Raw genomic sequence first — 21,661 nt, 5'->3', positions numbered from 1 at the left:
ACAGCCCAGATGGTTTCTAACATGTGCAGAAGTCACTTCCTCTACCCTGAGGTGACTGGCAGAAGCTGGGGCTGCCGTGGTAGGCAAAGATCCGTGACTGGCAGATGACAGATATCCGTGACAGACAGATGAGGATGGATGCATAGATGGAGGGTAAAATAGATGGGTGTGTATGGGGATGAAGAGACAGAGAGATAAGCCTGGGGCTGGCTGGCTGGCTGGCTGGATAAATAGATAACTATGTATGGGGATGTGTAAAGAGATTGACTTGTAAGGGGATGGATGGATGGATGGATGGATAGACAGACAGACAGACATGCCTGGGATAGATAGATCAAAAGAGAAGCATGGGGATGGATGGGTGTCAATGGGCAGACAGATAGGCAGATGCATAGAAGGAGCCTTCTTGTTCACTGATATACTCTGAAAAATGGGAATCTGAACCCAAAACAACTTCAATCTACCACAACTCCCTAGAATGAAAGGGAGCTCAGGCTCATAACTGCTTATGCTATACAGCTCTGACTTAGTTAGTCTATAAGGTGCAAATCTACCCCGCCTTAGTTCACTCTGCCAGGGCATTGGACGAGGTGACCCTTGAAATCCCATCTGAGCATCCCTACTTCTGTCTGCCATGAACAGCTGCCCTGTTACCACAATAATGCTTCCACTTCACACTGCCCACACAAGGTCAGCTGCTCCTCCTTCGACTGCAGCACGCAGGGGATGCCAAAGCAGCAGAAATACAAACTTCAGAGCTGTGAAAGCCATCTGGGCCATGTTCACACTGAAATCAGGCTGGACTGGAGCAGGTGTAAGCCTGCTGGGGCTGGCAGCAAAGACATGGAGGCCAAGTGCTTCTGCAAAGGTCAGCCACCCCTGTTAAAACCGGGTTCCAAGAAGAGCTGGTAGAGCTCATACTGATGCTAATGTTGCCATGGCTTCACTGCTACAGCTGCTATAAGCTGCCTCAGGAATGCGTTCCAGTGCTGCCCGCACACTCCTCAGACCACAGCACAGGCACAGAGTGGGCATGGGGTCCCTAAAGGCCTGAGCAGACCAATCTCCCTGTAAGTCAGCAAGTTAGGATCTGGCTGGAGAGCACAGCTTCCAACCACAGCATGCGGATGGGTTGCTGAGAGTCACCCGCCCTGCAGAAGCTCTATCACTGACCATGTTGCACAGGATGGAACGTCTCCCCATCCATCGGGACCTCCACAAGGCCCCTCACCATCACCTAAAGTTGCACAAGCCTTTCTGGACTCACATGCTCAACCTTCAAAAATGTGATTTCAACCCTGATGAAGTTGGGAAAACTGAATGAAGTTCACAGGAAGTCCCAAATAAACATCTTGTGATACATCCAACGCAGAAGGTCCCTGGCTTTGATCTCTCACAATGCTCATGGGCAACTCTAAACCAGCATTTCTCAACCCATGAGTCATGATCCAAAAGTGGGTCGCAACTATACCTCGGTTGCTCCGGGCTGTAGGGGGGCAGTCATGAAGGCCAAGGCGGAGATGGGACTGGTGCTAGCTACCCGGATCAAGGACAACAAGAAGTCCTTTCTTAAATACATAGGGGGTAAAAAGAAGGTACCGGGTAATGTGGGGCCTCTGCAGGACACACTAGGAAATCTGGTTGTCACACCAGACAGCAAAGCTAAGCTATTTAACAATTTCTTTGCCTCCATTTTTCTGAGCAGGGACTGGGTCACCCCTCCCCTACCAGGACCCCCATAGGTCCCAGGGGAGGCACACCCAAGCCTATGGTCAGTGAGTGCCTAGTCAGGGAACTTCTGAAGGGACTGGACGAATTTAAATCAGCAGGTTCTGATGATCTCCACCCCCGAGTGCTGAGGGAATTAGCAAAGGTCATTGTGGGACCCCTGGCACGGCTGTACGAGCACTCATGGTGCTCTGGCCTGGTGCCAGAGGACTGGAAAAGGGCCAATGTAGTTCCCATTTTCAAAAAAGGGAGGAAGGAGGACCCAGGAAATTATAGGCCAGTTAGTCTTACCTTGGTCCTGGGTAAGCTTTTTGAGAGAGTTATCCTGGTGCATGTCCGCAAGGAGCCAGAGGGGGAGATCAGGCTTAGGGGCAACCAGCACAGGTTCATTAGTGGCAGGTCCTGTCAGACCAACCTGGTGGCCTTCTACAACCAGGTCACCAAATCTTTAGATGCAGGTGTCGCAGTGGACATAGTCTTCCTGGATTTTAGGAAGGCCTTCGACACTGTCTCTCACCCCATTCTCATTAAAAAACTAGGAGACTCTGGCGTCGATACCTACACAGTCAGATGGGTCACTAGTTGGCTGGAGGGCTGCACCCAGAGAGCCATGGTGGACGGGATGTTTTCGACCTGGAAGGACGTGGGCAGTGGGGTCCCCCGGGGCTCAGTCCTTGGGCCTGCACTGTTCAACATCTTCATCAGTGACTTGGACAAGAGGGTAAAAAGCACCCTGTTCAAATTTGTAGACAACACTAAGATGTGGGGAGAAGTGGGCACAACAGAAGAGAGGAATAGGCTGCAGTCGGACCTAGACAGGTTACAGGGGTAGGCGGATGAGACCGGGATGGGTTTCAACACTGACAAGTCCAAGGTGATGCACTTGGGGAGGAACAACCAGCAGTCATTATTGATGTCAAAATGAATGTAGGCTGACAGTGTGGGGACACTGTCAGGAAGGCCAACCAAGCCTTGTCATGCATCCACAGATGCATCTCGAGCAGGTCCAAGGAGGTGATCCTCCCCCTCTATGCGGCACTGGTCAGGCCGCAGCTGGAGTACTGCGTCCAGTTCTGGGCGCCGCACTTCAAGAGGGACGTGGACAGCATGGAGAGGGTCCAGAGGAGGCCACTCGCATGATCAGGGGGCAGCAGGGCAGGCCCTACGAGGAGAGGCGACGGGACCTGAACCTGTTCAGCCTCCACAAGAGAAGGCTGAGGGGGATCTAGTGGCCCGTTACAAACTATTCAGGGGGGACCAGCAGGCATTGCAGGAGTCCCTGTTCCCCCGAGCACTGCCAGGAGTAACAAGAAATAACGGTCACAAGCTGGCAGAGGGGAGATTCAGGCTAGATATCAGGAGGCGTGACTTAACTGTCAGGGCGGCTAGGGTCTGGAACCAACTTCCAAGCAAAGTGGTGCTGGCTCCTGCCCTGGGGGTCTTTAAGAGGAGGTTAGATGTACACCTTGCCGGGGTCATTTGACCCCAGTACTCTTTCCTGCCATGGCAGGGGATTGGATTTGATAATCTGGTCAGGTCCCTTCCAACCCTACAAACTATGAAACTATATATGAAAGGGTTGTGAACAAACTTTAACAATGGATTTGCCTTTAAAGGAAAAAAACGTGGAAAACCGTGGCCCCACTGAAGTTCCAGCCTGCAAGGGGCAGCTGGTGCCCCCCCCTGCTTTACTCACCACTTCCTTCCCCACACGCTGCAGGGCTGGGGCCTGGGGCAGCAAGTCAGGAATGAGGGGCACTGGGTCGGGACTTGCCATCGATGTTTGCAAATGGCTCCTGGTAGAAAAAAGGTTGAGAACCACTACTCTAAACCATATCCGCACAAACCGTGGGAAATTAAAAACTCTCCAATGTGCAACTGTGGTCACTCAGAACAGACCATGGAACATATAACAACTCAGTGTCTGATCCACAAATATGAAGCAGGTATCACAGCAATACACTCTGCTGCTCCTGATGCAATTATAGATTCATAGATGTTAGGGTCAGAAGGGACCTCAATAGATCATCCAGTCCAACCCCCTGCATAGGCAGGAAAGAGCACTGGCTTCAGATGACCCCAGCCAGATGCCTATCCAGCAGTTGAGCCAATCATTTGGCTCAACTACCTAAATGTAAAATTATAGTTGCTGTTCTGTATCTACTTCAGCCATACAAAAAAAGAAGACAGGATAAAAAGGGCCTGGGTTGATGACCAGGCCACAGGGAGGAGCAAGCAGGCAGAGAAGTGGTTTTTGCCTACGTGCCTGGCAGAGAACACAGCGAGTGGCAGCAGCAGGGAACATAAAGCTTCTTTGCTAGCTGGAGCCAGGTTCTTGTGTCAGGATTCAAACCTGAGACCTCAGCCCTGACAGACACTATCATGTGTGAAGGAAGAACCAAGACCCTTCATTCATCTCCAATGACATGCTGCAGCCATCTTCATCTGCCCAGAATCTCACCCAAACTGATGCAGACTCTATTAGAAGGGAGCAAAGGGCAAAATTGTCTGCCCAGGTCAGACTAGTACTACTTTATGATGGCCACCAACTGCACCCAGCTATATCAGCAAGGAATGAAGCAGTCCATGCTTCTGGATCTTCCAATCAAGCGCCATGCTGCAGCAACCATTCACCATTGCAAGCTGGGAGAGCAGTACAGCCAGCATGGCCCAATCCCCACACCTTGCCTGGGACAACTTCAAACTCTGCCAATGACCCACAGCAGGACCTGAGCAAGTCACTTAGCCTTTCTTGTGCTATGGGTCCCTATCAGTGAGGTGGAAAGAGCAGCACAGCTCTGCCTTGCAGGCTGCTCATTCAGTCATGACTGTGCGATGGTAAACAGAAGTGCAGGAGAAGCGTAGGGCTCTGTCACATAGCCTTGAGATACTCTGCGGGAAGTCGGTGCTTTGCTTTGTCTCTCCGCGTGCACGCTGCCTTGCTATTGTGTGAAGGATGGTAATGGCTTCTTGCCTCTGAGCTCAGATGATTTGCTTGTCTCATCTGCCTTCGCTATAAACCATCCTCACTAGTCACCAGAATATGGAAATGGCTCCTTCCTGTAGGCAGGCATGCTGACAGACTCTGGCCCAGCTCCCCAGCTGGTGTGAAGTGGCAGGAGTAAATCAGCATAGCCCCTGGCCCCTTGGCACCAGCAGAGGGGCTGTCCCTGCGCTGTGTTCATTGATATGAAACTGTACAACAGCCACCTTAAATCAATGTCAGGGAGTGCTGACACTGAGTTAAAGGTGTGCAGAAACATTGAGCTTTATTGGATTTTGAGCTGGCGCAGAGGGCTGCACTGAGAGCCCCGGAGAGGGAAGTCCTGGAAGCCACAGATCAGGGACAGCGTAGGCAGATGCTGAGCCAGTGTCTCCTACACAGCTTTGCTAATGTCTACCCTGAATAAGCCCACTTTGGGGGCAAACTCAGTCCCCTGCCATGTCTAACCTCAGCTCTGTAGCAGGGCTGCCAGTGGCAGTGTCCTAATAAGCCAGGAACCCAGGCCTGGAACTGGTTCCCAACTCCATATGCTGAGCTAAACCTTTCAACCACAAGGCTGAAAGCCAGGCCCTATAAGACAGCACTTGAATTTCTGCAGTGCTGAACTCCAACAAGTCCCAGAGAAATTCCTGCAGGCTGTGACTACTCAGTGCATCTGGGATCGGCCCCTGAGTCTCTAGCACTGTGTTGTGCATTCATCAGGTTCTGCAAAACACCATGATGCTCGAGGGGTTAAGCAGGCCACAGTGTATACAGCTGTGATTAGCAGTTGGTCCTAATGACTGCCAGTGATCCCCTGGGCAGGCAGGACAGTCCCACAGCCATGTGGGCTTGCTGGGAGGGAGCCCTGGCAGAGAATTCATCACAAATCTTGTTGAGGGAAGCAGAGCTTCTCCTGGGGCACTGGGGCTCAACCTCTTCCAGCCAGAACCACACCCCAGGGCAACAACCGGCGACCCATGGGCATGCTGCCAGATCTTTGCAGAAGCCACAGCTTCCTCCCATAAGCATTCACTCCCTCCTGACCTCCCTCAGCTCCCAGTCCTCAGGGCTGTGTGCCATTCAGTGCTTTCACTATGAGGAGAAAAAGGAGGTGAAGACAAGCAACTGCTTCCTCCTTCACCCCCTGGGGGTCCTCTAGCTCTCTCGTTTCATCTGAACCCCCCAGAGTGGAGCAGTACCACCCTAAGCAATTGGGCCTTGAGCCTAGGATGGGTGGCCTTGGAGACGAAGGGGCCTGGAGCTGAGCACCTGGTTAGGAGGAGAGTAAAAAAATGGCAGGTTGGGCATGTTTCATTGGAGGGAGAGAGGGGGAAGGAAGAAGAGAAGGGAAGGCAGAAGCAAAGGTGTTCATGGAGGGAAAAAAGCAGAGACGAGAGGATGCAACTCCCAGTCACTGCCATGAAGCCCCTCACAGCATCAGCAAAGCAGGCCTCACCCCAGTGGGGAGCAAGAGACCGGACAGCAACTGCTCCTGCCCACTGGAGCCTGTGAGGACCTTGTGCTCCAGCTGGAAGGTGTGCTGCCTGCTCTCCAAAGACTAGCAGACCTTGTAAAATGTGTGGGAAGCTGTTGGAGGCTGGGAGCAACAATTCCCAGCAGCCCCCAGCTTCAGGAGAGCTGTGCCAGCTCCAGGAATTAACCCCTGTGTGGCAATAGCCATGCAGCAGGACATAATCGGGGGGACAGCTCTGTCCAGGGGCAGAGCTGCCAGCAGGGGACAGAGGCCTTGTTCCAAGCCCCTGATCTCCACCCCAGTTCCTCTCTTGATCTCTGTCCTGCCTGGGCCCTGTGGCGCCTGCAGGGCTGGGACAGGGCATTCTGTGACTATGCATCATGCCTGGAGCTAATTGGAAAATCAGAACTATCCAAAACTTTGCCAGACAGTTTCTGATGGCCCAGAGGGATGATTCACAAAGGAAGCACTTGAGTTCAATCCAGATTTGGGGGGTTTGTTTCCTCTCCAAACTTTCCCCCCTTTTACCATTTTTAAACCAGAAAGAGGAGAGGGAAAAAACAACCCTCATCAATGTTCATTTAGCCCCCATACTGGAAACCGATGCCAAAGTGGCCTATGTGGATCCAAAAGGTCTGGAACACTTTGGTCTAATCCTTGTGTCAAAATACACAGGCATGTAATGGTGTCTGGCAGCTTTGGGCGTTTGGGAGACAGTAGGCCATCCTGGGGTGATACCACGGCACCCCCACCCTCGCAAGCCTGGACAGCATGTCCCAAACAGGACACGGGCTTCCCCAGCACAGAGGCCGGGGTTCCCCTCTTCTTTGCATCAAGTTTGCTTCTGCTGATTGCAGTGGAGCGATTCACAGTTTGCACCAGTTTCCAAAAGAGGCAAACGAGGTTAAAAAAAATGTCCCAGTAGACCCAGGAACTGCTGAAACAGTGATAACTTCATCAGCAGAAATAGGTTGTCGCCTCTGTAAACTGGGGAGACAATCATCTCCTCTTTACATATGGGAGACAGTGGGTGCATCTACATAAGATGCTTATTGCGCATTAGCCTAATCACTCTGCGCAGTAGCGGGTTGGTTAAAACTTGTGCTAATAGCCTCCTGCACAGTGTGATTAGGCTAATGCACAGTAAGCATCGCAAAATAACCATGCACCGGTGCTACTGAGCAGTAACTCTAGTTACTCCATATTTAGTTTGCACTTTATTAAGCAAGTACGAAACTAAATATGCAGTATCTAAGGTACACTAATGAATATGTAGACATGCCCAGTGTCAGCTAGTGAATAGGGTCTTAGAGAGGGAGCAAGACAGTGGGGTTCAGTACCAGGAACTGATGCTACAGCTCTCTGGACTGGTGTCTCCCCTCCCAGCCTTTGCCTAAGACAGAAGTCCCCTTGGGGCAGGGGCTGCTTTAGATGCTGTGTACCCATATCACTGACCGCTCTCATTGCCTGCAACCTACATCCATTACCCTACAATAAACCACAAGTCAGTCACCCAGGACAGATCCTACAGTATGCACAAGGTCTAGGCAGGCTGCCCTGCTCCCTGAATCTTACAGGGGATTTTGTTTTTTGCCTGTCATTCCAGAAATAACTGATCTCGACCTTTGCAACATTTTGTTCCATTTCTCGCCGCAAACATTTTTCTCCCCCGGCCCTGCTGCTCACTTCCCATGTTGCCTCGCTGAGCCAACTCGCAGGCAGTCAAAATGTGTTCACGTAACTTTAAACAAACAAACTGGTCCCAGGGAGGGGAAAAAAAGAAAAATCTGAGTGTGGTTATGGGAGGAAAGAGCAGGGTTTGTGGCCAATGGCTGACCTGAGAACTAGGGTGGTGGGAATGCAGGAGCTTTTACGGACTGCTTGGATCTGGGGATGAGGACTGCCAAGCTGAGAGAGCTGCCCAGGCAAGATACCTTTGGTAGGATCAGCTGTTGGCCAGCTGCCTTGTCCCTTTATTTAGAGAGAGGAATCGGTGGTAAAGGGCAATGTGGGACCTTGCCCTGGGATATGGGAGCTACAGGTTTACAGGAAGGGCCTGATCTCCTTTCCACCAGCTTTACAGCACTGATTTTTGACTGAGGGGCTCTAGATTTGCTCTGATGTCAGTGTGCGGTGAGCTGGGCCCCTGCCTATGTTAGGGGGATCTGGGTGGTTATAAGGTAAAGATTCAGGCTTAACAGTGCAGGAAAGTGTGATCGGTGCCATTGTGTGAGACCTCAAGAAAGAGCTCAGCCTGTTATGTGCTCACAGGAGAGATGGATAGGGTCCCAAGGGTGCAATTGGCTGAAGGATTGTTCCTTTCTCTGTTCCAGCTCCCGAAGTGGAGAGAGTGAGTCAATAGGTCTTCAGGAAGACCCGGCAATGCACAGCTGGTCAGAAAGGGTAAGTCAAGTGGTCTATGAGGAGTCCTGGTGCAGCTGGGTAGGAACACGAGGTCACTACCTCCTTCTCCTGCCTCAGTGGGACGCATTTCCCCTCATTCCCCAAGCCAGAAGGAAGCATGCAAGCTCCCTAGACCAGTCAAAGAGTTAAGGAGAATTCAAGTCCTTCCCTGACGTAACTGTAACTCTGTAGATACCCCCACAGAGGAGTCAGCTTTGCCCTGGGGTGCACTGTGACACCCCAAGCCGCCTCTGCTGTGTGCCCCAGGGCTGACATGCACTCAAACCCTCCTGCCCAGAGAGCCCAAGAGTCCAGCCTCAAGGGAGTGTGATAGGGGTGCAATCCCACTGACGGCAGTGGCTTTCACAGGGTCAGATTAACCCTTCATGGGCATGACACTGCTCAAGGATCTGCTCTGGCTCCTACAGAAAGGGGGGTAGGTACAAGAAGAGTGGAACTGAGGGTGGGACTGGTCCCCCAGAACTGCTCGTGCTTCTGGTTCAAGCATGACTTGTTGGGCTCAGTGAAGATAACACCATTTCCCTGTGCCTCAGTTTCCCCCACTGCAAACCAAGCACTTCACACCCCCATTTTGAGATGCTGGGTAAGCAGCGCGCATCAATACGGCCCTCAAAGAGTGCACACGTGGGCTTATTACAAAATATCTTTTATTGTCAAAATAGCTCAGACTCTTCATAAACATCACTCCGCACACCAGACATGGGGCAAAACACAGTTCCTTCCATTAGGAAAAGGGGCAATGAGGCAGCAAGACTCACGCATGGTCCAAAGAGGCACCCAACCCCTGACCCCATTGTATGCCATCTCCTTGCTCCATGGGAACGGATGGTCAGAGACACCAGGCCAGTTGGATGCATCCGCCCGCTTATATGACAGGTTTAGGGACAGCCAGCCCACCCCGCAGTCCCCTTTGATATTTTTAGGGTCAGCAAGCAATCAGTTTCCTCCGCTCCTCCAGGTCTATTTTCCCAGCAGCAGGCAGGCAAAGCCTATTCACAGGACACTTCATTTCTCTGTTGCCTGCCAAGAGGATTGACTGAATTTCAATGTGGAGGCCACAGACAATATCAAAGTGCTTAAAAATTCACCGCCTAATTGCAATTTCAATAGCCAGCTGAAGCTGGTGTGTCCGCAGGACCAGGATGGAGAATCAGGATGCCTGGTTTCTTTTTCCTGCTGCCTGACACCTAGTGCATCCCTGCTCTATTCTGAGAATCAGTTTGACCACCTGCAAAGTGGGGATCATGGCACGTGGCGTTGTAAAGGGCTTACAGTGAGATAGGATTATTTAAATAAAAAACCAACAAAACCCCCCAGTGTGCCATGCCAAGGGCAACTCGTCAAGATTCTGGATCCCATCAGAGCAGGCATGTTTGGGTGAGACACAGCTCACACCCACACCATGGGTATTGATCTGCTCTTATTAAACATAGCTCTACGGGGGAAGATTACACAAAAGACCCCACAATAACCAAGAAGTGTAAAAGCAGCAGTCTCCCTCCTGCTCCCAGCTCCAATGCTGATGTGCAAAATTAGACTATAATGTCATTTTTTAAAGTGATTCAAACACAGAAACACAATATCAAAGCAACTCACACTTCCTTGATTAACTATCTGGGTTTTTTTCCCCCACCTGCATTCATACTAAAGGTGTTTTGATTTAATGCCTGCTTTCCACCTCGTGAACAGAATCTAATTTGGAGGGAGCATTTGGTTCAGCCTGGGGGAGGCATATGAACAGCGGCAAGACAAACCACTAGAGGAGATGCTGACCCCAGAAGTGACGTGTCAGAGGCTGTGCGGCAAAATCATGACCAAGTCCTGGAGTACCCATAAGGCCAAAAAATACAAGGGAGGTGGGGGCAGGAGCAGGACTGACCCTGATGACTTCCAGTTTCACAGAAAAATCTGAGCACAGATTTTGTGCTGGGTTCTGCAGAGAGGTGAGGAGGACTGGGGTACATGTGGAAGAGGGAAGGAACATAGCATGTGTAGAAAATAAAGAAAATGATAGAGAAGAAAGGAAGGAAGAGCCTTCCCTTCATAAGAAAAAAAAGGAATCAAAGAGAGGAAAATTGTCTCCTCTCAGTCCCATCCAGTGTGACAGCCCCTACTGTGTGCGCCACTCTGAGCCCACCCTAGACTTCATTACTGCTAACCCCAGAGTAGGTCTACTGAGGGTGGCAATAGTGGGGGGCGCTAATGTAGACACCACTCCTGTAGCCACTGACCTTTGTAAGCCCACACTCAACAGACTGGCATGTGGGATGCAGCTGTGGGAGAGCTGTCCACACAAGGGCTCCTGCCAGTGGGATTTGGCACTGGGGATCAAGGTATGGTGCCAGAGGCTCACACTTACTCAGCTGTTAAGCAGGAAAGCAATAGCTGGGGCAGATCCCAGTGAGCTGGATCCCAGTTAGATGAAAGGGGAAGTCTTGGATATCTCAGCTAGACCAGGGAGGGGGATTTCGCTGACTCTCGGTAAGGTGGAAGGGACAGATCTCAAACTTGAGGTGGGTCTCAGATACATGGGACAGGGGGCATGTGGGTCCCAGCCTGGAACAGGTTCAGAACTCCTCCCTTCCCCACCCTGCCAGGCCAGCTGTGATTTGGCTGCCTGACCCTCATGAAACAGAGCCCTGCAGATTCAAGCCCTTGCTGCAGTGGCTCTTCATTGGCACTTGAGAGCTGAGCAAATGCATCAGGGATCATGGGTTCTGCTGACACAAAAGGGCACAGGGCAGCTGTTCCTGGTACTGAGTTGGCCATTGCCTGCCTAAGCAAGGAGGAGGGAGCAGGAAAGAAGAGGGAGGCTTGACAGACTTTTTTCCCCCCTGACATCCACACACATATTGTCATCCAACTTCTCATCCACAAGACAAAAGGGAGAGATCTGCATCCCAGCACTGGCTGAGACCCCTAGTTCTGTTACCCAAAAGGCTGTTCACCCACTCCCACCTGCAGACTTTGTGAGCAGGGGTTGCCTTGTCCCACCCTGTGTATCATTCACATGTTCAGGGTTCCCCTACTCAGTATAAAACATGTTGGCAAAACAGCCCTAGCTTCTGGTTTTTCAACCCTTTGCAGGAAACAACAGAGAGACAGCTCAAAAAAAAAAACAGAGGCTGATCCAAAAATCAAGTCTTTAAAATGCACTCCTGAATCCCCTGCCCAAACACATCAGCCAATGAATAAATAGAAGGATTTTTAACACAGTCAGTGGAAGGGATACAGTTCCTCCTTCCTCTCTCTAGCCACCCCTCTCCCCACTACCTACAGTCTCCCACCTCTCCGCTCTTGTCTCACCAGGCAGTCTGAGTCCACTGCCTGCAGAGGATCTTCCTGAAAGCCTTGCGAAAGTCCTGGTTGAAGATGGTATAGATCACAGGGTTTAGGGAGCTGTTGCAGTAGCCAATCCAGAAAAAGAACTGGAACACGCTGTTGGGGACCTTGCAGAGTTCTGGGCAGATGGCCCCCAGGCTGTAGAGGAAGAAGAAGGGGAACCAGCAGAGGACAAAAACCCCAATCACCACTGCCAGGACAAAGGTGAACCTCTTCTCCCGGTTGAGGTGGGTCTTCCTCTTCCCAGGGTTGGCACTCAGGGTCTTCACCCTCCTCACCAGCAGCACCTCCCCCTTGGCAGTGGCCAGGGTGTCCATGCCCTTTGGAGAGCTCTGCGGGTGCCCGTTGCGCTGCCTGTGGCTGCAATGAGGGGACCGCTCCAGCAGGCTGGAGCCAGAAGACTCCTTCTTCTCCAGTTGGGACTGGTTAGGACCTGGGCTGGTAACGGCTGGCAGTGGTGACTGCTGCTGCTCCTCTTGTAATCTCAGAAGAGACGTCCTGTCTGCAGGAGGAAGAGGGGTCCCCATCTGGTCACCCTCCTTGATGGGCACCTGATGTCCATTGAGTTCCTCTGTGTCCAGCTGCTTGGAGAGTTTCTCCTGCATTGAAGTCTCCAAGGTGGGACCAGTCATATTCTTAGATGACTCTTTCTTCTTGCTTGTGGGCTTCTTGTTCCTGCGCTTGGCAATCAGGTAGATCCGGAGATACACCAAGATCATGATAATGCAGGGAGCAAAAAAAGAGCCGATGCTGGAGGAAAGGATATACCACGCCTCCTCGTTGAGCTTGCACTGTGGTCTGCCAGGGGGACTGTCCTTCTTGTTCCCCTTGTAGATCAGGGGCGGCAGGGAGATGAAGGCCGCGATCATCCACACAATGAGGATGATGCACTTGATCCTCTTGGGGGTCCTCTTAGAGTTGTACTCGATGGCCTGGCTGACAGACCAGTAGCGGTCCAGACTGATGGCACAGAGGTGCACGATGGAGGAGGTGCAAAAAAGGACATCCAAGGCCAGGTAAATCTCACACCAGGTTTTCTTGAAGTACCAGTAGCCCATCAGCTCATTGGCCAGGGAGAAAGGGATGATGAGGGTAGCCACCAGAATGTCTGCAGCTGCCAGGGACACCAGGAAGAGGTTCTGTGGGGCTCGGAGGGACCGGCTGGTGAGCACGGCAATGATCACCAGGATGTTGCCAAAGATGGTAAAGAGGATTAGGAAGGTGATGATGGCTGCAATGGCTGCAGTGGCTTGGACAGAGTACCCTTCAGGGCTGTCCATGGCTTTGTCCTGCCGGGTGGAAGGGAAAGAAGTTGAGGTGGTCTTCTGCAGAAGAAGGGAGTAAATCCCAGAGAAGCGCAGACTGGGAGCCAAGTGTCCCTGCTCTCACAGCTTCATTGTAGCCTCAGGTCCAAGCGATTAGAAGCCTCCATGGATGCCCAATCCAGGGCAGGAGTGATAGGTCAGAAAGGAATCCACCAGGGAGCTCCAGGGGGTCTGCAACTCTGCCCGTGCCCTGCTCCCCATGCTGTGTGTTGCAGGAGCAAGGTAGGGGCTGTCTCTCCGCTATCAGTTGGTTCTCAGTACAGCTTCCTTCCCTCCACGGCTGCAGCTTGCAGCTTTGGCTGTTGCTTTCTCTCTGTCTCTCTTTCGCTCTCTATGCTCCCCAGGTGCTTCTGTTCAAAGGCAACGGCTCACAACAGCCCAAGAAGTTTCCTAAGTCTCTCTCTTCCCCCTCCCACCTACCCCTCCGCTTCCTCTCAGGGAAAGTTGAGTCTTCTCCAGCTCCAAGCTGCGTTGCTCCCTCCTTGCCTTGCTGTGGGGAAAGTCAGCCTCTTCTGCTTTATAAATAAGCTGCAGGGAGGGTGGGGGTTGCATTTGCTTTTCCCCATCCTTGATGTGTGATGTCAGGCAGCCCAATGCTCTGTCCCATCCCCTCAGCAGGCACCAGAAGAGGGGAGAGAAGGGAGGAGACAATGGATGGGGGAGGGAGACCGCAAACACCGCAGCAGCTTTTCAGTGCCTTCCACCCATCCCACTTCAGTGCCAGCCCCTGGCCCTGCTGAGGTGGTAGGCACAGCCCTTCTCCCACAGCCCAGAGGGTGGCTGGGCAGGGGGCTCACTGTGCAGCTCTTCTCCTAGCCCTGCTATTACTTTAGCTTAGTGAATCAGCATAGCCTGAGAGCTGCCTTCTGCACTGGGAAGGGGGTGATGGGGCGTGGGGGACGGCAGGGGTGTCTTTTTGCAAAGTTTGAGCCTAATCCCTTAAACTGCTACAGAGCGACAGGGCATTAAAGCGGCAACTCCTGATTGGAAGCCAGGCTTCCTCTCCTGTTCTTTCTGCCTTTCCCCTCCCTGCGCTCACTGCCAGGCAGCTCCTGCCTCTTTAAACTTAATCTCCTTGAAAATTAATGTGCCAGCAGGACTGGGAGGAAATAGGTTGTAATTGAACAAAGTTATTAGCAATTTGCTGCGTGGCACGGCTGGCAGGGCACAGGAGCATGGCTCAGGCGGCCTGGCTTTTATTCCCAGCTCTGCCACCGATTACTGTTGTGACCTTGGGCAAATTTCTTCCTATTCCACCTGGGTCTGCCAAGCTTACACACTCCTTGAAGCACAGTCTACCACTCTGTCAAGACCTCCTATGACATAAACCATTGCCATTATGGACCCTGCTAAAGCCAAGCCAGCTTCCATGGATTCAGTGAAAATGATGCCCCTGGTCCTACAGGGTGCCAGTGAAAAATGATTTGTTATTTAGCTGTCTGGAAGGAGGACTGGGCTCTGTTAGCAGATAGAGATCTTGCTTTAGTTTGCACGGGAAAGACCTGGGAACTTATAGAGCCCATTTTGGCTCTCTAAATATTTTTTGCTGTTTTTATATAGGCTGCCTGTCTGTAGCTAAGGTTGCCATCCCAGTCTGGTGTATAGCAGATTCGACCCCTGCCACACTGTAGCTCAAGAACAAAGAACAGGAAAACCTCTCTTACAATTAAGGACAAGGTTCTAACCCGCATTGTCACCCAGTGACACAAAGAAACCTGCTGCCATTCTCCAGACAGCTAATGCAGCCATCTTAAATGTAACCTGATTCCCATGCTCTACAACCTAGGGACTGGTGAGGGGCCCACTGTCCTCCACTAAGCTCTAGCAGGCATAAATAGAATAGCCTTGGGGTTACTCAAAGTTATGATGGTGCCAAGGCTTATGTAGAACTGTCTCCCTTTTGCCTCCCACCTTGCAGTTTCCTCCAACATCTTACAGAAAACCAAAGGATCTTCTGGAGGCTGTGATTGAATTAGCCCTTTTTTAGATGCAGCATCTTGAAAATGGTTCCTCCTAAAAACCAGTAGCTGAATGCCTAATGCTTCTTTTGGGCCCTCCCTCTGTCCAAAGGATATCGCCCAATCTGAAACAGGGGTGGCTTTTGGAGATGGGTTCTGGTGAGAGGCAGCTCTCAAGGGCAGGAATAGAACAGAGTTAAGGGAACTGATTCATCTGAGTGCCCGACAGGTTCGTCTTTTGGCAATACTGACAGAAAGCAAAAACCCAGCAACAAGATACATTTTTAACACAGGAAAGTCCATAATCTGGTGAAGTGTTTTGATCAAACACAGCCCCCACCACCTGCATAGTCAAGAGCCTCATAAACTTTGATGTGTATATATTTGCAGGGTCCACAGAAATCAGGAAGTCCTACTACCCACACTGCACATATAAGGAGCTGAGATGCAGAGTAGCAAAGTGATTTGCCCCCCATCACACAGGATGTTAGTAATAGTAACAGAGCAGGGATGGAATCAGAGTCTCCCGTACCCCATACCAGTGTCCTACCTGCTGGATCCTCCGCCCTGTCCTGCAGGGTACAGAGTTAAGGACATTTCCATGTTACACTGCCCACATAATAAACATAATACATGGGTCTAATCCCAGGCTGATGTCTCTGGGAGCAGTAACATTGTTTATCGTCATTATCCAAGGGTATATTTCAAAGTGACCCCCACGTTAACATAACATCACCATGAGCTATTAGCATGAGAGATTATTAGGTTCCTGCAAAGGTGTGGACAATTAGGCACCCATTTATTTCTCAAGCAAGATAAGATTCAACAGTGGAACCAGCACACAGACTGTGCATCTCACGCACACTCCAGAAGTCCTGGACCAAGATGAGTTTCATTCACAGTAGGGAGGATTCAGGGATCGTTGCAGCAGAAATAGAACAGAGCCACTTTTTTTTTTCTTTTTTTGCCAAAAGGGCTTTTCCATCCTTTGTTCCCATGTTTCTTGACAGATGCTCAAGGATCACACAGCCTGACCTCCCATATAAACGATGAGGAGTTTGTGCTTCTCTCCCACTGCTCCACAACTGTGTCCCTGCTGTCACACGGCACTGGGCAGCTGTGTAGCTTGGCCAGCTTCCCAAGATCAGGCTGTAGCCTGGTGAGGTTCTATTTTTTCCTTCTACTTTATATAGCCCTCGAGCCTCCCAGCTTGCTCTGAGCAGCCTGCTGCTGTCCTCACGCAGAGAAAAGCCCAGCACCTCTGGATTCAGAAAGAGACCAGAGGATGCTTTGCTAGGCAGAGCTCTGGGAACGACTGGAGCAAGAGTGCCCTCTGCTGACCCACAGAGGCTGGCTCTGTGCTTTCTGGGACTGGAGGGAATTGCAGTGACTTTGGTGAGGCAGGGGAGAAGGAGGAAGGGGAGGCGGGATGGGGAAGACTCACCTATCCAGAGGGATACCAGGGGTGGAAGCCCAGAGCAGAGTCTTATCCCTTGGAAACTCTGAGCTGTGGATTTACCTGCTCACTCACCACCTCCTTTGCTAGCCCTGCTGCAACATCCAAGGGAGATGGAATCTGGGGAATACAAGGGACAAGGGATCTCAGTGAACCACAACCTTCATCCAGGGCTGGCTGCCCCCAGAGCTGTTCCCTGAGCAGCTCCTTCCACTTCATGCACTGCTCCAGCCACCAGCCTGACCCCATCCCCCAGCTACTTCACAACCAGGACAGGAGGTCTCTAGCCCCAGACACCCAATCAAAGTGGCCTCAGCCTATAGCCTGCCCCTTCTCCGTCACCATCTCAGCCACATCCTATGTGTTCTGGGGTCTTCTTTCATCCAGCCGCTCTGGATAGACCCCTGAGGGAACCCCTTATGGTTGCTGCCAGTTGAAGAAAACTCACCCTGGGTCCCTGCTGGCTTTGTGAGTGGGTGGCAAGGAGCCTGGCTCGTTCACTGGGTAGGGGGGAGCTCTCTGTGATACCCACCCTGCTGTCTCCAGGACTTGCCCTCCCCAATCTCCAAGCCCACTTTGGCCTGAGCACTTCCCAGTCTGTTAGGCAGCTCCCATGTTAGGAGAGGATGAAGAAGAGCCAGTGTCCCTTGAGCCAGAAAAGCTCCTGCCCCCATCTCCTTCCCTTGGTCAATTACTTAGTATCTCAGGGTCTCATCTCTAAACAGCTCCTTCCTACCTTTGTCTTTCCTTATTTGCTTTGCTCCTTGGGGGCAGGTACTCTCTCTTACTGCACATACGTACTGCACCCTGCACAAAGGGCCCATAATCTTTGTGATGGGCTTTTGGTGCTTGTGCTAGAGATGAAATATGCCTGGTATATGCCCCATGCTCTTCTCAAGGGATGAAGTCTGAACCACATATATTCCTGATCTCCTTCATGTGGCAGGGGAGGGAGGAGGGAAATTGCTTTTGTCAGGAGTGTACTTCTACCACAAGCCCTGTTCTCAACCCTGTAGGAGGTTGGGCAGGACTCCCTTGCTGGGGATCCAGGATTCTCTCTTGCAGTGTCTTCCCCAGCTTGCACTTCGTGCTTCCATGAGACTTAAAAAGCCCCTCCAAGCTTTCCGTTTAACATTTTCCTCACTCAACTCATCTCCACTTGACAGCCCTGAAGAAGGCGATTATTCTTGGCAGATTAGAGTGGGGGTAATGGCTGCTCTTCCTCCCCCTCCACATAAGCTTCACAAACAAAAGGGGAAAAATCCAGCAGAAGACAAAAACAAACTGCTTTCCTGGGAACTAAACACCCAGGTAGGCGAGAGGATCCACTGTTGGGGGAACCCAGGGCAGGCCCATTCTCCCCTTCTAGCCAAGGGAAATCACTGATGCTACAAGATAGAGTTGAGATTAGGGATTTGGGCTGTCAATGAAGAAGCATCTCATATCTTTCATCTGGGATTTGATGGTGTAGGAACCCATCTTTGCTGTGCTCTTGATTTAACTTCTAGCTCTTCTTTTAACTTCTAGTAAAATACTCCACAGACCATTATCAAAAGGGGCTCAGACACTAGGATTCCAAATCCCTTTGACCGTCAATGAGATTTACACTCTTTGATCACTTACGTGCTTTTGAAAATTTTACCCTAGGCCTTCCTCAACCAAGGCCTCAGCCTCAGCCTTTCCAAACAACCCACATCGGCCTTCCTCTCTGCTCCACACCTTGCTGTTATCTTTTAAATTGATGCCACTTCCATCCGGATGGCCTCACAGTTGACACATTGGAGGAGCGAGCTTGGTTCATGTTACGTGAAATATGACTCTAAATCAGCCCAGGTAAAGAAAACGATACCCTGCTCTACCTCCTGTTATTGCTATGACAATAGTATCTTGAGGCTCCAAGAGAGATTGGGGTGGGCGCTGAATACACACATGAAAGGTAGCCCTCCCCTAAAGATCATGGAATTTAAATGGACCAGACAAATGAGAAGGGAAGTTGTGGCATACAGAAGAAAAGTCTCTTGATCAAGGTTGTGTAGCAGTTCAGGAGCAGAGCTGAGAAGAGAACCCAGGTCTCTGGCTCCTGGGTCAAGTGCCCCGGCTCGTAGATGCTGCTGTCTCTTGCTGCTTTGTTTTCTCATGGACTTTTCTGCCACATGCCAAGTTCTTTATAGGAGTCTTTCATTTGAAAAATGGACTCAGTCCTCCATTTGTGGTTCAACAATGCTGAAGGCCAAAGCCCTCTCTGCAAAGACAGAGAGTAGTGAGTGTGGAAGCTACATGTTCCTCCACAGAAGTGGGTTAAGGCTGGCCTTGGTGGCAAGTTTTCCCATGCAAGCATCAGGCCCTTTTCTATCACCCCCCCTTTCCTACACAGCATTTAAATAAAGCCCCCCAACCTTGTGCACATTTGAGGCTGAAAACAGAAGAGCTGTGTAATGAAAGCTTATGTAACCACAATCCTTGCGGTTGCAGCCTCACAAAATGCTACTGGTCTGTGCTGAATTGCTTTGACAGGCAAACACAAGAAAAATTAAGATTCCTTATCATGGTTAATGTTTGACTGGCAGACGGACAGACATGCTCCCCCACCTCGACAGACAGGGTTTTGCCTGGGTAGCTTCTCTTAGGCTGCAACATAGTCAGCTAGGCAAAATAGAAATATTAAAGTGCATATACTGTGTGTGCTCAGGGGTGTTTGAGCAGTTAGTTAAGGGAAACCTCTGATTTCCCAACCCCAGTGCCAGCTCCCCAGTTGTGAAAAACTCTGTATGCTGATAACAATACCAGAAGCTACTGGGTAACAAATGCTGCCTGCATGGAGTAGGATATAGTAGTATTTGGCAGCAGAGTGCAGACAGCCTGAACCAGAAATACCTCTGCCCCACAAGCAAGACCATTTAGCACTGTTATTTCTCTGCCTCTCAAGTCACTAAACAATCTTCTTAGCATCTCTGATGATCGTACCTACGGGCAGAGAAGCCATCACTGCTGGCACCCGCTCCTCACTTTGGAGCTACAATTCCTTCCTGTTACCTGCAAGAGAGAAAAAGAGAGTTGAGAATAAGTCCAGCTGTTCCAAGGATCTCATTCTGGGCACCTTGCTTGCATCCAGTAACTGGCAAAGTGCTTCATGTCCTATTTCTGCCCCTCCTCCTCTACTTGCTCTCCCCAGGGCGTAAGGTCTTTTTGCAGAACAGGCAGTCCCGTTCATTTTACCCTACCTAGCATGGGTCCCCATGGCAGTGCAAATCCTGAGCCAGGAGCTTCCACACAGACAATACTAAGCCTCTGGAGACCTGAGGTACCTACTCAAAAGGCTCACTTGTCTTCCTGTGTCCTATTGCTAACAGAGCTAGCTGGATAACATGCCTTGTGGCGTTACCACGAGAGCCCCCTGCCTTGAGAAAGCCTCCGCTGCCTCTTGAAGCTACTGGAGTCCTCCAGCACAGCTCTGCACAGCCATGACTCTCCCACAACAAGAGACAAGCACTTTAAATGGCCCCAGCAGGGCCCAGGCACACTCACCAGAGGCTGTTGGGACTCATGTCATCCACTTGATAGCTCTGTGCTCCTCCCCAGAGGCATCTAGGGTGTGTCTACGCGTGCATTAGCCTATTTTAATGTGCATTAAACTGTCACAAAAAACATGCTTCTTCACTAACGCACATTAAAATAGGGAAATGCGCATTTTTCTAGTACTGAGGTACTAGATTTAATGTGCATTACCTAAATCGCATTAATTGCACATGTAGATGCACCCCTACAAACCTGGGTTCAGTTTCATCTGGCCCCCAGTGGGAGACAGGATGACCCTCAGGGCACAATAGCACCAGCCCAAAGTGAAGTCCAAGAGACCTGAGCCTGACCCTCCACACACCCAGGCCAACTCTCAGTCCCCTGGACAAACGCCTTCCCCCACATCCGCTTTTAACAAGGCCTCTAATCAAAAGGGCAGTGAGCACAGGTGAGAGGGAGGCTGTGCAGACCACTTCAACTGCCTCTTCTCTGCCCACGGTGACACTGCCTCCCCAGGCCAACCGCAGGGCCACTCCTGCCTACATGTGGGACATACGGGAGCCACAAAGGGTGTATTTGAGACCCACCTCCTGCCAGCCCACCAAGCCTGGAGGCTCAGGGGACAGGGGAGGCCATATCAGAGGCCTCTGCATGCGAGTGAAAAGCAGACACTGGGCCCCTGACCTCAGTGGGGTGAAGGTGGCCTATTCCTTATTGCACCGAGGGAAAACAATTCTCAGCTCCACTGCCATCCCCCTGGCATCTGGGCTTTTCCTTTCACCTCCCCACAGGGATTTTAACGGCCAGGTTTGAAAGGAAAAACTCTGCCGAGAGGCAGCAGGCAGATGGCTACCACTGCGCCCCGCCACTTCATTAACTAGCCTTTCCCTTCTTTCCTGAGCCCAGCAAAGAGAAAACAGCTCATTCATGCCCAAGCTTGATGGGGATTGCTTCTTAACACTTCAAAGACAACAGAAAAGAAAAAACTCCACAAAAGATCAGAGAATTGAAGACAGATGGAAGCTTCTGGAAAAGACATTGGTCCCAGAGATGGTGTTGTGCTAGTAAAGAGAAACTACCCTGCAGAGGGCTTTGAACAATGGCAGACGCATTGTCAACCCTGCCGTTTGTAGCCTGCCCACAAAAAGAGCCAGACAGTCCCTAGCTAAAAATATGAAGTCAAAGAGTGACTAACAGGTGCTTCATAACTTGCCAGAAAGAATTGGTTCAGAATAGGGAGATGATAATAGAAAATATGTTTATGCGCAGCACAAAAATGACTCAAAGCAGCGTGCTTGGTGCTTACCATAAGCAGAGGACAAACAGCTGCTTTGCAAACACCGAAAAACCTACACGGTCCTGAGACGCCGAAGGGTTTTTTCAAGGAACAGTCACTGCGCGCTGCCGTGCCTCTCCGAGTAGGACTCCAGGTCAGCCAGAGAGAGAACTGTG

At 51.0% G+C, this 21,661-nt stretch overlaps 1 protein-coding gene across 1 annotated transcript; it reads right to left on the bottom strand.

Annotated features, from left to right (window-relative positions):
• Positions 1 to 9,270: 9,270 nt before the first annotated feature.
• ADRA2B (adrenoceptor alpha 2B) lies at positions 9,271 to 13,757 on the bottom strand. Its single transcript, XM_090054417.1, has one exon. The coding sequence runs from the start codon at positions 13,232 to 13,234 to the stop codon at positions 11,915 to 11,917; it is 1,320 nt and encodes a 439-aa protein (XP_089910543.1). The 5' UTR covers positions 13,235 to 13,757; the 3' UTR covers positions 9,271 to 11,914.
• Positions 13,758 to 21,661: the final 7,904 nt, after the last annotated feature.

The sequence above is a fragment of the Crocodylus siamensis genome, chromosome 6, assembly GCF_052110815.1.
Source record: "Crocodylus siamensis isolate JL-2025a chromosome 6, ASM5211081v1, whole genome shotgun sequence".
Taxonomy (NCBI): domain Eukaryota; kingdom Metazoa; phylum Chordata; order Crocodylia; family Crocodylidae; genus Crocodylus; species Crocodylus siamensis.
The sequence above is the reverse complement of the archived record's forward strand: the minus strand, read 5'-3'. Positions and strand labels throughout refer to the sequence as shown.

Coding starts and splice junctions, on each gene's coding strand:
- ADRA2B (XM_090054417.1), bottom strand. CDS start 13,234: ATGGACAGCCCTGAAGGGTACTCTGTCCAAGCCACTGCAGCCATTGCA.